The sequence below is a fragment of the Aythya ferina genome, assembly GCF_964211825.1.
Source record: "Aythya ferina genome assembly, chromosome: 3".
Taxonomy (NCBI): domain Eukaryota; kingdom Metazoa; phylum Chordata; class Aves; order Anseriformes; family Anatidae; genus Aythya; species Aythya ferina.
In genome coordinates, this window is record NC_140298.1 from 22,913,176 (window position 1) to 22,926,598 (window position 13,423).

General features: G+C 46.2%; 1 protein-coding gene across 1 annotated transcript in view; it reads right to left on the reverse strand.

Annotated features, from left to right (window-relative positions):
• The window catches only part of TP53BP2 (tumor protein p53 binding protein 2), a 46,658-nt gene extending 34,604 nt beyond the window's left edge, over nt 1–12,054 (reverse strand). Inside the window, exon 1 of the mRNA XM_084513014.1 lies at nt 11,474–12,054. Within this exon, the coding sequence (XP_084369140.1) occupies nt 11,474–11,500 (27 nt within the window). The 5' untranslated portion in view covers nt 11,501–12,054. The remainder of the gene's footprint in view (nt 1–11,473) is intronic.
• Nucleotides 12,055–13,423: the final 1,369 nt, after the last annotated feature.

The following is a 13,423-nucleotide window of genomic DNA, read 5'->3' on the forward strand; positions in this document are numbered from 1 at the left end:
CATCTCACTATCAGGCATGTTTCTGAATCATCATTAAGGGAATTTGAAGATCTGCATGGAAAACAGGCCGAGTTCTGGCCAAGCGCTGTTACCATCTGAAGTTACTGGATGTGGGTTTGGGACCCACCTACTTCATGAGCTGCAACTCCAAAGACTAAATTCAGTGCTTCAGTTCAGACCTACTGATGAGGAAGATAAAATTACAACCTTCCTGCCAAATTTAACAGAAAATCATCATCATCCCAGTTTAGCTGGTTTAGTTTTGTAAAATCTGTCAGACATAGCTCGTGACTGGTAAATAGAGGGTTCCTAACCTACACCCTCCTCTTTCAGTAGTGCATTACACATGAGGTCATTAAGAGGCGATCTTTCCAAACTAAGAATTTCACTCTGAATCCACATTACATTTTTCCTGACCTATTTTCTTCCATCATCCTTAGGCACAAGAACAGAGCAAAAGTCCTCCCAGAGATCTGAAAGGTCCAGACAAACAAAGCTTGCGATTTTGGATGAACACCAAAACCAGGAGCACCACGCTTCTGCACACTCCGCATGCCTAGGGTTAAACCACCACGTAGCACTGAAGGCAAGGGCGTCTCAATTCAGGGGGAGCTTTTAAAGCCACTTGTACCTTAACGCTGCAGGTATTTATCACAACCTTGGCACTGAGCAGAAGGAAATGTTCCAAAACATATGGGCCAGTTTGTTTGTTTTAAGGGAGAAACAAAATTGGTTTCATTAACATATGTTAGAAACCACAGCCTTTTACTGAGCACCCATAGCTGCCAACGTGTCACGCATAGCTCATTCTGTTCAGACCTGAATCCACACTTTCCACGCTTGGATTTACACCAATTTTGTTAAACAACTGCAAGACTTCAGGGTAAACAAATCCTGACAATGTTCTTTACATCGTACAACACCACAGCATGTTCACGGGCCTCTTCCCATTACCATCTGTGCGTTGGGGTTCTTCACGTTCACATGTTCCCCTCAAGTATTCTTCCCCTCTCCCCATTCAGAAGCTCTCTCCCCAGATCCTTCCGGATGGCTCCTTAGAGCCGCCACTTCCATGCTGTTAGACATTTCACAAAAAAAAAAAAAACACTGCAAGCTGACAGGCAGAGAAGTCAGCCTACACACAGTGTTTGGACTGCCGATGCTGGTGTCTTGCTTGGAGCTTGCTCCTCCTCTCCTCGTGGAGTCAGTGAAAGGAGGATTTGGTCTTTGGAGACGGGCCCCTTCAGTCAGGCTCTGCCTTGTCATCAGTGTTGAACACAGCCACGAAGGCTTGGTATGCATGAGGAATGTCTTGTGTGCCTGCAAGTGAAACACTTCTACCTAATTCTTACCATAGCTACTACACTGGCAAACATAACCGTCTAAATCCTGTAAACTACAGTGAGGTTTACATTTGTTTCTCATCTGATTCCTCAGTATCACAACACATTGCACCTAGCAGAAGAGCCTAAAGCCAAGACAACGTCCATGCATAATGAATGGGGTTATGAACTCCAACTCAAGGCTGAATCATCTCAATTTTCTGTGCTTGCACCAAACCCAGAGACAGTCTTTGTAGTAAATACATAAATTAATTAAATCAAAAAGAAACTAAGCTGCTCTTGCTGTTCTAGAGCATTATATCCTCCCGTTGGGAATAAACATTCTTGTTAGCTCAGCTTCCTAGACAGCTGGAGGCCTATGAGAAGCCATACCAAGTGCTCCCCATTGGGACACCTGAGAATGACACCTCTCAATATACCCCATTAAGATGCACATATATTCTTGCAGTGGAAAAATATATACTTTTTTTTTTTCCTGCTAAAAGAAGCAGACTTTGCATGAGACAAGACTCTTTCACAAAGGAAAGTGAAGGTGCGCCTGTACCAGGGATGAAAGCATATTTAACAACCTACACCTCAAAAGAGCAGGTAGGTTATCATAGCAAAGTGGCAACTCTACCACCCACACCATACTGCCTGCTGGCTAAGGCAGCAATTTGTTCTTGGGTTTAAAAATACCAGTTTTCTACTCTTCCAGCCAACGTATAACAATCTCACCAATTAAAAGATGAGCAGCGTTCGTACCCGGGAGCACTGTGCCTCAGCCCACCAGAACACGCAGGGCGAACCCACGTTCATCAGGTGATGAGTGCTCAGCCCACACACCGAGCTCATTTATCACCTTCTGCTTACCTTCTTTTTTTGCGTGAGTTGGTATCTATATCAAGCAGTCTCAAAAAAAAAGAAAAAAGAACAAGAAAAAAAGAAAAAGTACAAGTTCTGCAATTTAATAGTAAAATGAAGCAAATTATGTAGCAGGTTGGAGGTTTACTCCATTCCCAACTACTTCACAGAGATGAGCACCAGACAACTCTGAAAATACCACTCCTTACATCACGTTAAGACACTCCTCCAAGAACACAGCTGTCAAAATCTTGAGTCCTACTTCCATGACAAATCTCTGACAAAATGAAACGCTCATGACCTGCAGAGGTAGGTCAGCGAACACACCATTTCTGGAACCTGAAAAAATGACACACGTCTAACCACGCGGGTAATTTTTGTGCAGGAAGAGTCATAGGATATACTGTTTGGGCTGCTCTATGATACAGGCTGACCAGTTTGGTATCCAGAAGTGCATTACAATGTGAAACTCCACCATTTTAGTGCACTGCTCCTGTAGTGCACTTTAGTAACATCTCCTTTATGCTGCAACTCTAGAACATGCTGTTCCATCACCTTCCTTCAGGACAAATAGAAATGAAAAAACAGGAATTTCAGACCCCAGAGCACAAGTCTGCATGCTTTACTGCTTTCAAGGTCAGCTTTGGCTTCCTATATACTGGCTGCCAGGGAGAGAAGGCTTCCTGCTATACGAGCTTCTCACTCTCACCAAGATAAATATATGTTTTAGTTCAACTTAATCCTTGCAGTAAGTGAGAACACCCAAAGATGGTGGAGAAACACCCTCTGTTACCATCTCTCAAGACAAGATGGAAGTCAAGGAAAGCACGCGGCAGCAGCCTCTGACTGCTACAGCTTAACCCACCTAAACAGTGAGCTGCCCGAGGCAACCGTCGTGTCCTTCTCTAATTCCCCCATCAGGTCAGATCACGCAGCCACATGGCAAATCACTTCCATTATTTGAACTTTTTTTGTTCCTTTCTGCCTTTAGTGCAGGTGTTTTTCCCCTCTCACTCTGCTGTCACCCAGCACCTTGCTAAGTTCAAGGAGAAGCTACAAAAGACGTGTGGCTTTGGGTGGGGATGGAAATCAAAGGAACAGGAGCATCCATTTGAGCAGCACCCTACTATTAAATTAATTAGGTGTAGCATCACACCATACCCTTGGAGCAGGGTAACCCTTTCCAATTTACCACCAGTTCTGGGTGGGAGCACGCTCCTGTTTCAATGGGAGTGTGCCCTGAAGAATGACCTCCACTTGTCAAACTCAGATGACTGCTACTTCACTAAAGAGCTATCTGCCCATGGATGGCAGTGCAGGCAACCAACACAGCCACCAGTAGTGTCAGAGACAATCACCAGAAATGTCTGTGCTTGGTGACCATATTTTTTTCACAACAACTGCACTTCTTATCCAAAGCCATAAAGAAGAGCTTTTGTCCTAACACTTCTGGGCTGCAAGCATGCAGGAAGTCATTAGCAACCATGAATAAAATTGTATGATAGTGGTACATATTCAACAGGCACAGAAGACACATCGAGCTTTTGCACCAAAGCATAGGGATCTTTTTATTTTGCAAGAAAAAAGGGACTGGTGGGGAAATGATGGATAGTCAACCACATTGTAACAGGATACGTACAACTCACCAACTATAGCAGAACCACAGGAGAAACCTTCCCCACCAATCTATCACCCCACCAAGCACCTCCCTTGATCAAACCCTTGCTCCTGTAACACAGAGCTTCTCTAAAGTTCACGCTTTTAACTTTCATCAGCAAACATTCGGCTTCTACAGCACTACGACAGGAGCTGCAGAAGGCTGGCAGATTGTGCAGCTGATCGCTGTCTGACAGGTTTTATTTAAGAACCACTCACTCCCAGGGCCCTCTCCAGGCAGGACCAGGCTGTACGCAGACCCCAGCTGAGAAGGCGAGGGAGAGCAGCAAGGAAGGGAGAGCAGCAAGGCAGGGAGGGCAGCTCACCAGCACAAGGCAGCGTGGCACCCTGTCACGAGCAAAGTCGCAACAGAGGTCCTCACAGATGGCCGTGTGTGAAATGGTGGGCACTGAGGTGATGTCACAGCAACTTTTATTGATAATAACAAAGTAAAGAGGAGTTTAATTAAATCAACATTTGTACTACGCAGGGTTCTTCAACAGGCTGCTTTTACCCCAAGAACTCCAGAAATCATCCCCCTCGGCCCATTACTATTTGGTCATTCTTTCAGCTTCCCTGGAGGTAGAAAATATTTTCTCTACCCCAACTTCACCGACTGCTGTTTGCACAGAGCTCTCTAAACAGCAATGGTTTTGTGCAATAGTGGGAAACCACCCTGCAGAAAGGCCTCGTGGGCAAGACCTATGCACAATAGCACAGGAACAACACTGCACGGACAAGAGGCATGCGGTTCTGTTCCCACAGCTTCCTCACACAAACCTTTACTTATAGTAGAGTCTGTTCTCAAAATGCTGGAAGATACACCACAGGTAGGAGTGAGGAGGGGATCACGTTTGTGGTGTAACATTTGTCAGGAATGCTGCTCACACATGACCCGTGGCAGTGTTGCTCTGTTGTTTTTCCTATTTCGCAATAGAGATTCATGGAGACCTCCAAGGGGGTCTGGAATACTTTGCTTGGCCCCCGAGCACCCTGCTTTTTGTGACTCTGTGACACCTCTTCCCTTCCCCATCCACTTGCCTCTTGCAGCCAGAAATCAGTCACAGTTACTGCTAGGTCAGCCAGGCTTTCCTGTAGTGCTTCATTACCTTGAGAAACAGTCTCACTGCAGCTGAGATCAGAGTATCTCTACCAAGTTGCAGGAATCCCACTTTACGGGGTTTTCCCAGCCCTGCAATGCTCAAAGCCTCTCACTCTCCTGAGAAGCCAGGGCAGGGGCTGTGGATCACTGCCCTGCGTGACCCAGATAGCAGTTTGGGTGAGGTTCTGCATTTGGGGCAGCACACACTTATGTAAGGTGGAAAGCAGAGTGAAGAGAGGTGTCTGGACACACTGCGAAAAAACAAACCACCAGACAGACTGCCACTTTCAAGCAGCAAGGAAACCATCACTGATTTATAACTGTGCACAGGGATGACAGGAGCAGCTGAAGAACAGCCCCAGCTACAGGGAGTATGATTCTTCTTGGACGTTTCTGCATAGTCTGTTGGCCCAACCCATTTGCACAACTCTGCAATCCCTTTTGCAATAGGGATGCTCTACATCAGTGCCTGAGTCTGGTCATGTTTCTGATTTGCATGTTGCAGCATACAGGTAGTTCAGTGCAGCACTGGACTCAAATGGGATAACAAAGACTCCATTAAAAAAGAGCCCTCTGAAGATCTGAGAAAACATGATTTTCCTCTTTTAATGACAGAGGGAAACTTAAGATAAGAAAAATACACAACTCCTGAGACTCTGCCTTAACTTTCAATTTAAAGAAACAATGGGATTTATTGCAGTAGAGGGAAACTGGTAATCTAAGCCAAGATCTAAACTGTTCCTTAAGCAGTTAAGCCTCACAAAATAAAAGTATCAGAGAACAAGAAAAAAATCACAGCTTGCCAAAAACAACAAAAGAAAAACCATACATATGCCTCTTATACAGTGAAAGGGGAACATTCCCTTTACACACATGTAAAAGATGTATGAACAAACATCTCTTTTGTGGACTGATCTCAAGCATCAACAGAACAAACTACCATCAGGCTTTTTTACCCTACAGAAGGAGGGACACAGGAGATGTAGGCGCCGAGGAGACATAATTCCTGTAGACAAGTTCATTTAATACTGCAGTACATATTTGATTTTAACATTTGTGTGTCTTAATTTGCAAAAAGATTATATAAAAATGAGAGAGTAGGATTTACGTAAGAGGTCAAGGCAAGAAGTGTTCTAATTCCCCTTTTTCAAATTAGATGCCAATAAAAGCTAGGGTACAACACAGCCATTCATCAAAGGTTCGGATCATGTGAACACCTGGAAGCATCACTGTAGCATAGAAGAAATTGCTTCCGAAACAAGGTTACCATCTCACTAATGAAATCCTTGGCATTAATGCCACAGCAACAACAACAACAAGGCTCATCATTTATACATAACTGGATTTGAGCTAAACATCCACGTAACACTATTACTATGGTGAAACAACTGATGAGGACACAGGCATGACTAATTAAACACTCAGAGAGAACCGGAATATTAATGATTAACAAAAAGCAAATAACTAAACCAAGTGGAAAAATGCTTTCTGCCTTTTAGCCTGCCCAGCATCACGACAGTGTCATGATTACTGCTCTTTCCCCAATTCATTTACTGTGCTCTCTCCGTAAGTGTTAATCCCAAACCACAGCATGAGTTATCTGACACTGTTTTAAACAGCGTTTCAGGTCTTTCACGTTCCACTGAAACTCCTAAAACAGGTAAGCAACAGTGACTAAGGTAATTAGGTCTCTTTCATGTGACGTCCAGGAGTTCTGGTGACCTTTATACACATAGCATCTGACTCTCTGAGAACTGAAGATCAAAAAAAAATTGTTTTGCCTGACTCAGAAGTGACTCAGCTGCGAGAAAGCAGGCCTGAAGATAATAAAACTGAGAGCAAGGAGGAGAGCTTTATCTGCTCATTACCTTGCGATGTAATTACAAGTTCCTTTCAGTTTCCAGAGCACTAAATAAGTTTCTGCAGGAAGCTGACGGTGCCCAGCTGAGAAGAGTCCTGAGGTGCCTCCGTGAACCCAGGCAGAAGCAGCCCTCCACGAGCTCTGCCACCCAGCCTCGCAGGGCAGCTGCAGTCAGGCTCCTCGGGGTGACAGCGCTGCCTCCTCTGAGAGGCTGCACGGCAGGACTCTGACCGGCATTAAATAAACAAGCTGTGGGAGAGAAAGGAGTCCCCGAGGCAGACTGCTAACAGGGACAGCGGGCTAAGCGAATGGGGCATTTCCGAGACTGTTTCTCAATCAATAGCCTGAAAGGAATGCTATGCACAACGCCGTTTCCACTCTGCTGGGTTATTCCTCTGAGGCAACCTTTGTACCTGCCTCTTTCAAAGTCTGACTGACTTGCATGTAAATTCATCTCACAAAACAGACTCAATCACTAATAAAGCAGAAATCCCATCTGGGGGAAAATAAATCCCATAAATTATCCATCTATCCCAAACCTCACCTCTGCATGCTAGCCCTTGAAACAGTAAATGCAAGAGTCCCACAGGGCACTCACACCCTGAGCTGCTGAACAAATCAGAAGCAGCATAATTAACAGCTCTCCTGGCCTACACAGCTTGATCTGGCATGAATTCGCAATATTACCCTTCCCCCATTTCCAATAAAAGCCACACGAAGAAACAAAAGGTGTTCAACATATAGCTGAGTAATTTGGCTCCGTTTCAGATGGAGGTCTAAGGTGTTTAAGAAAGCCACCTGAGAAGCTAAAACCATTTCATATAATTCATGAAACAGAAAAGATCACATTGTAACAACATGAAAGAAAAAAAAAAGTACCCTAGAAAACTCAAGGCAATGTTCTCCTATCATTAATAATGACCGACTGTAAGAGAAGTGTGAGAGGTAAGAAAGGTCACCAAAACAGCCCCCTAAGTGTCATTCAGCATTCCAGACAAAATGCTTTAAACACTGAATACCACGTGAAAATGTTTGAATACAACTGCAATACTGCTGCTTTTAAATGTCTAACAACACCCAGAAATTCAGTTAAAGGAACATACAACAGATACTAAATCAAATTAGGAGATAAGGCACGTGCTTAGAAGAGCTCACTCTAAAGTTCCATTTACACACTGAAATCCATGGAGGCAGATGAGAAAAACAGCTCTATGTGGTTGATAAACTTGATCACTGCTTAAATAATTAACAGACTACAGGAAATGGGACTGAGATGCCACAGATGACTTACTGGTATCGTAGCAATCTGTTAACTCTACCTGGGGGTCAGTTTATTTATAGACTTATAGATGACGCTCGCCTGAACATGAGCCAGCAGTGTGCCCAGCTGGCCCAGAAGGCCAACAGCATCCTGGCTTGTGTCAGGAACAGTACTGCCAGCAGGAGCAGGGAGGCGATCGTGCTCCTGTACTCGGCTCTGGTGAGGCCGCACCTCGAGTGCTGTGTTCAGCTTTGGGCCCCTCACTACAAGAACGACATCAAGGCCCTGGAGCGTGTCCAGAGAAGGGCTACGAAGCTGGTGAAGGGCCTGGAGCACAAGGCGTGGGGAGCTGGGGGTCAGCCTCTTCTCGCAGGTAACCAGTGACAGGACTAGAGGGAATGGCCTCAAGTTGCGCCAGGGGAGGTTCAGGTTGGCAATGAGGAGACATTTCTCCTCAGAAAGAGCAGTCAGGCACTGGAACAGGTTGCCCAGGGAGGTGGTGGAGTCACCATCCATGGGGGTGTTCAAGGAAAGGTTGGACAGGGTGCTTAGGGACATGGTTTAGTGGGTGACACTGGTGGTAGGGGGATGGTTGGACCGGATGATCTTGGAGGTCTCTTCCAACCTTAACGATTCTATGTTCATCTTGCAAAGTACAAGACATTCATTTCTTTTAAAACTTCTTAGTTAAACAGTAAGAAAAGCATTTCCAAAGAAAATCGCCCTAGATGGACTAGCGCTACACTATTTCAGTAATTCAGGATCTATACAGCAGTTCCAATTTACTGCCTGTTGGAACAAGCAAAAAAAAATTATATATACATATATATATATATATATATTTATATATATATATATATATATATATAAAATAAACCTTTTACTTACATATATATGGTTTAAGATATATTTTTAAAATGCACATGTCCACAAACTGGTGAGTACTGCAATGAAAGTCCCTATTTTAATCCCTAATTTAAAAAGGTGCCTGCTGGGCATAGCAGTTCAGAGAAGACCACTGAGAACGACTGGAATCTTGTCTAATATTTAAGGTGTTTTGATCCAAAAACTTCACTGGACATTAAAGGATAACTCAATTTCTGTTACCTCCTACAATCTGAGAAAAGCCTTTATCTAGCACGCATGACGCAAATTATTTTTCAATACATACTCATCTTTAGGGTAATAATGTAAAACCAGGGAGAGAGACCAATTATGCTGCAAAAAAAAACATGCTATTTTTGAAAGTGTATCCAACTCCTTTTCACTACTTAGCAGTACCAGTCACACTCCCACAAGCCTTTGGCAGATGAAAGGTGAGACAACTTCACACAGCTTGACAGTGTTAACCCTGTTATTACCTTCATCAGTACAGCTACACACAAATTACTTCGTATTACACTCTTACGCAGACTATTAATCACATTGTCTTGGCATATGGTTAGAGCAGCAGTTTAGCTCCTATCTGTCATCACCACAAGGAAAACGTTCCAATTTCAGGGAAGTCTCCAAAGAGTACAAGTAGTTATGTTTGTTACAGCAGTTTCCAAGCTTTTCAGAAGCAACCAGTACAGAGGTGAATTCCTGTTGGGCTTGTGATTACTGTATTCCCTACTCAGGGTCACAAGCCTTGCTATGCTATTTAATCCCTTGTCCACATTACCTTCTGGTATCACATTACCTTGCTCCCTCCTGACTTTCTTTGTACCTTCCTTTTCTTCCCACACCAAACTTTCAATTTCTTTGTAAAGAAAAATGAGAATGAGTTCAGCCAAAATAAAATTAAAAAGCATAGAAAATAAGAGGATTTGAAAATCTGCAAAAAAACTTCATTAAAATAGTAGCAATTGCTTTTGGCATTACCTCTTCCACACTTTTGTATTCACATGAGTACATTTACTATAAAATGATGTTTCCAAAGCGGCAAGTGGCTGTTTAGGCACCCTACAGCCAATGGACCACAAAACTTTTGAAATACCCTTTTGCACTCTAATTGTTGGAAACCTTAACCTTCTGAAGACTATACCCAAATTCAATTTGTTTGGGTTTTCAGTTTGATTTTTTTGTTTTGTTTTTTTTTAATAGGTGGATTACAGTAGTAGTGTTCATAACACTTGTATTTTTAATTCCTGCAGTCACATTCAGCTTTCGCCAATCTTTCATTATCCACAGTAAGCGCAACATGAAAAGGCTGTATCCGTCCCTTTGTTTAGGGGTTAAAAACCAGGATCACTAACGAGTTGAGTCATCTGCCAAAGAAAAGCCTGAGCCACAAGGGCAGTGCTTGCTCCAGAACTTGCCACCTGCCCGTGCTGGTGGGATGAGACGGCTCCTGCTTGTTTTCTCCCTGATTTGAACTCGGTGACACGGAATGGGCCAGTAGCAGCATCTCTCGGAGGTTTTGATTTTATACAAGGGTGCCTACCTAGCTCGGTTTCGACGTGGGTTGAATTAACCCCTCGTTATTCTTTACTGCTTGTTTTCTTTGGAGTTTTCACGTGCCGACATCACCACAGTTGCTCAACACGTTGGCTGTTTCACCCGCAGTTAAGCTCATATTTTGTCTGTTCCTCCCTCATTAGCGACAGCAATAAAGTCACCCAGCCCTCTCCAGCGCTCTGTGCCATCAAATTATCGCTCGTTATTTCCTCCTAATTGCACAGGAAGCGCCCCACGCCGATAGTTAAAACACGGAGGTCACAGCATCCCTGCAACACCCCTGCCCTCACGGCACGGATTCCTCACCTCCTGGGACAGATCACCCCTGGCTGGCTCCAGCCAGCTCCTGGGAGAGTTAAAATGGAAAATACCCTTTGATAAAGGGGAAATACCCTTTCACAGAGGATCACACGAAGCCGTCGTGCCGAGCTGCCCCCTGCCCCTGACGGGGCGCCCCCCGGCCCCGCCTCCCGCCGCCGCCAACATGGACGGACACCATCTTCCGCCGGGAAACAAAGCCACCCCCCGCCGGCAGGCGCGGCGCTTTGCGAGCCAACTTGAGGAACTTTACCCCAAGATTTATTACTTTTTTTTTAACAAAGAAAGTGAACAGCGGAGGCGCCCGCTCCCGGCGGGACAGGAGGGGCGAGGGGGGAAACTTTGCGAGCGCTCCCTGCCCCGGCTGCCCCCCGGCGCTGGCCCCGCTCCAGCGAGCCCGTCTAACGAGTCGGGCCCAGCAAGAAAATCTGGAAAGAGGGAGAAAAAAAGAAAGAAAGAAATCCACCAAAAAAAAAAAAAAAAAAAAAAAAAAAAAAAAAGGGAAGAAAATCAGAAGGGGGAGGGGAAGTCCGAGGAGGGGTAAGCGGGGGCAGGGTCTGCTCCTCCCGCAGCGCCGCGGGCTCCATTTTCTGCCCCTCTGCAACTTTCCCCCGGAGCCGGGCCGCCCCCCGCGCCCTCCCGGCACTCACCGGCATCATCTTGGAGCCGAACCGCATGGGGGCGGCCGGTGCCGGCCCCGCCGCACGGAGCGGGAGACCGCCGAGCTGGGAGCCCTGGGGCCTGCGCTGCTGCTACTGCTGCTGCTGCTGCTGCCGCCGCTGCCGGGACCCGCGGGGGGGGAGACCTGTTGCGGGGCCGCCCTGCCCGGCCGCTCCTCCGCTTTGTTCCGCCCCCGGCTCCGCTCCGGAGCGAGCCCCGAGCCGGCGAGGAGGAGCCGCGGCGCCGTGCAGCGCCCCGCCCGCCTCCGGGAGGGGCCAAAGTGCGGGGAGCCCGCGGTGGGTCCCGGGGGGAGCCCGTGAGCGTTGGAGCGGCTCCGGGGGGGAGAAGTTGGGGTCCGCGAGGCGCCGCGCGGAGGGCTCGCAGGGGCAGCGGCGCCGGCTGCTCCTCCTCCCGGGGTGAAACCTTCCCCGTAACTCGACGGGGCGGGGGAGGGCCAGAAGTTGCCGGGTGAGCGGAGAACAGAGCCCAGACGGAACCCGTGTAAGCGTTTATTTCATAACAGGCTTAAAACGAGGCGCTCCGGGACCGCCCGCACGGCGGCAGCGCGGCCCCGCTCCTCAGGGGCCGGAGTCCAGCGGGCGGCCCCGGCCCCCTCTCTCCCCGCCCGGCCCCGCTGCCGGGGCCGGCCAATGAGGCGGCGCCGCCCGGGCCATGACATCACCTCCCCCGCCGCTGATTGGGCGCCGGCTGGCGGATGGAGCCCCCAGGGGCGCGCGCTGCCCCGCTGCGGGGCCCGGCTCCGCGGGGCCAGCGGGCAGCGCACGGGGAGCGGCGGTCAGGGGAGTGCGGGTAAAGCGGGGTCACAGGCACCGGGAGGAGGGGAGAGGAAAGGAGAGAAGGGAAAAAGGAGAAAAGAGAGGAAATAAAAGGAGAGAAAATAAAAGAGGAAAGAGAGAAAATAAAGAAAGGAAACGGAAAAAAAAAAAAAAAAAAAAAGGGAAAAAAAGAGAAAAAATAAAGGGAAATAAAAGAAGGGAAAAGAAAGAAGGAAAAGAGAAAATAGGAGAGAAAAGAAAGGAGAGAAAAGAAAATATGAGAGAAAAGAAAGGAGAGAAAAGAAAGGAGAGAAAAGAAAGGAGAGAAAAGAAAGGAGAGAAAAGAAAGGAGAGAAAAGAAAGGAGAGAAAAGAAAGGAGAGAAAAGAAAGGAGAGAAAAGAAAGGAGAGAAAAGAAAGGAGAGAAAATAGAAAGGAGAGAAAAGAAAGAAGGGAAAAGCGAAAGGAGAGAAAAGAACAGATAAAATAGAAAGGGAAATAAAGGGAATGGGAAGGGGAAGGGAAAGAGGAAGGGTAAGGAAAAGATATACCAGAATCATTATTTTTCTCTCTGTGAGTGATCTACTTGGTCTGAACTGCAGAAGCTTGCAAAAGCAGGAAGGTTTTACAAGCAGTAGTTGTAGTGATGGTAAGTAGAAATCATCAGCATTTCTTGCCCTTAGTCTTTTCATTTGATGGATCTAAGTGGGAGGCTGGGAGACACTACTGTATTTCATGCCTTCACCACACTACTCCAAACCTTCAGTTAATTTTCTCAGAGCAGTATCTAAGCAATTTCAACAGCAACTTCTCACACTCTTTTCTTCTTCAGTGTGCCTAAAACTGTCTCCAGACCAGTCTTCTTTTACAGTCCCTGACACGACTATGAGAAGTATCAAACAGCAGACATCAGACAACATCTCTTTGTAATGTCTTGTCATCATTTGCAATATCTTGTAAACTTTATTATTATTATTATTTGTAAATGCTGTGCCTGTCAGTGGTTTATATTGCTATAACCTCTTGAATTCTTCAGGAAAAAGGTAGTGAACCTGGTTCTAACACTGTTTCTATGACGGTAATTTGAGAAACAGTTTGTCAGAAATCAACACAACATCAATGCAACAGGAGGAGGATGTCAACCGCTTTAGCTTTGCTACCCATT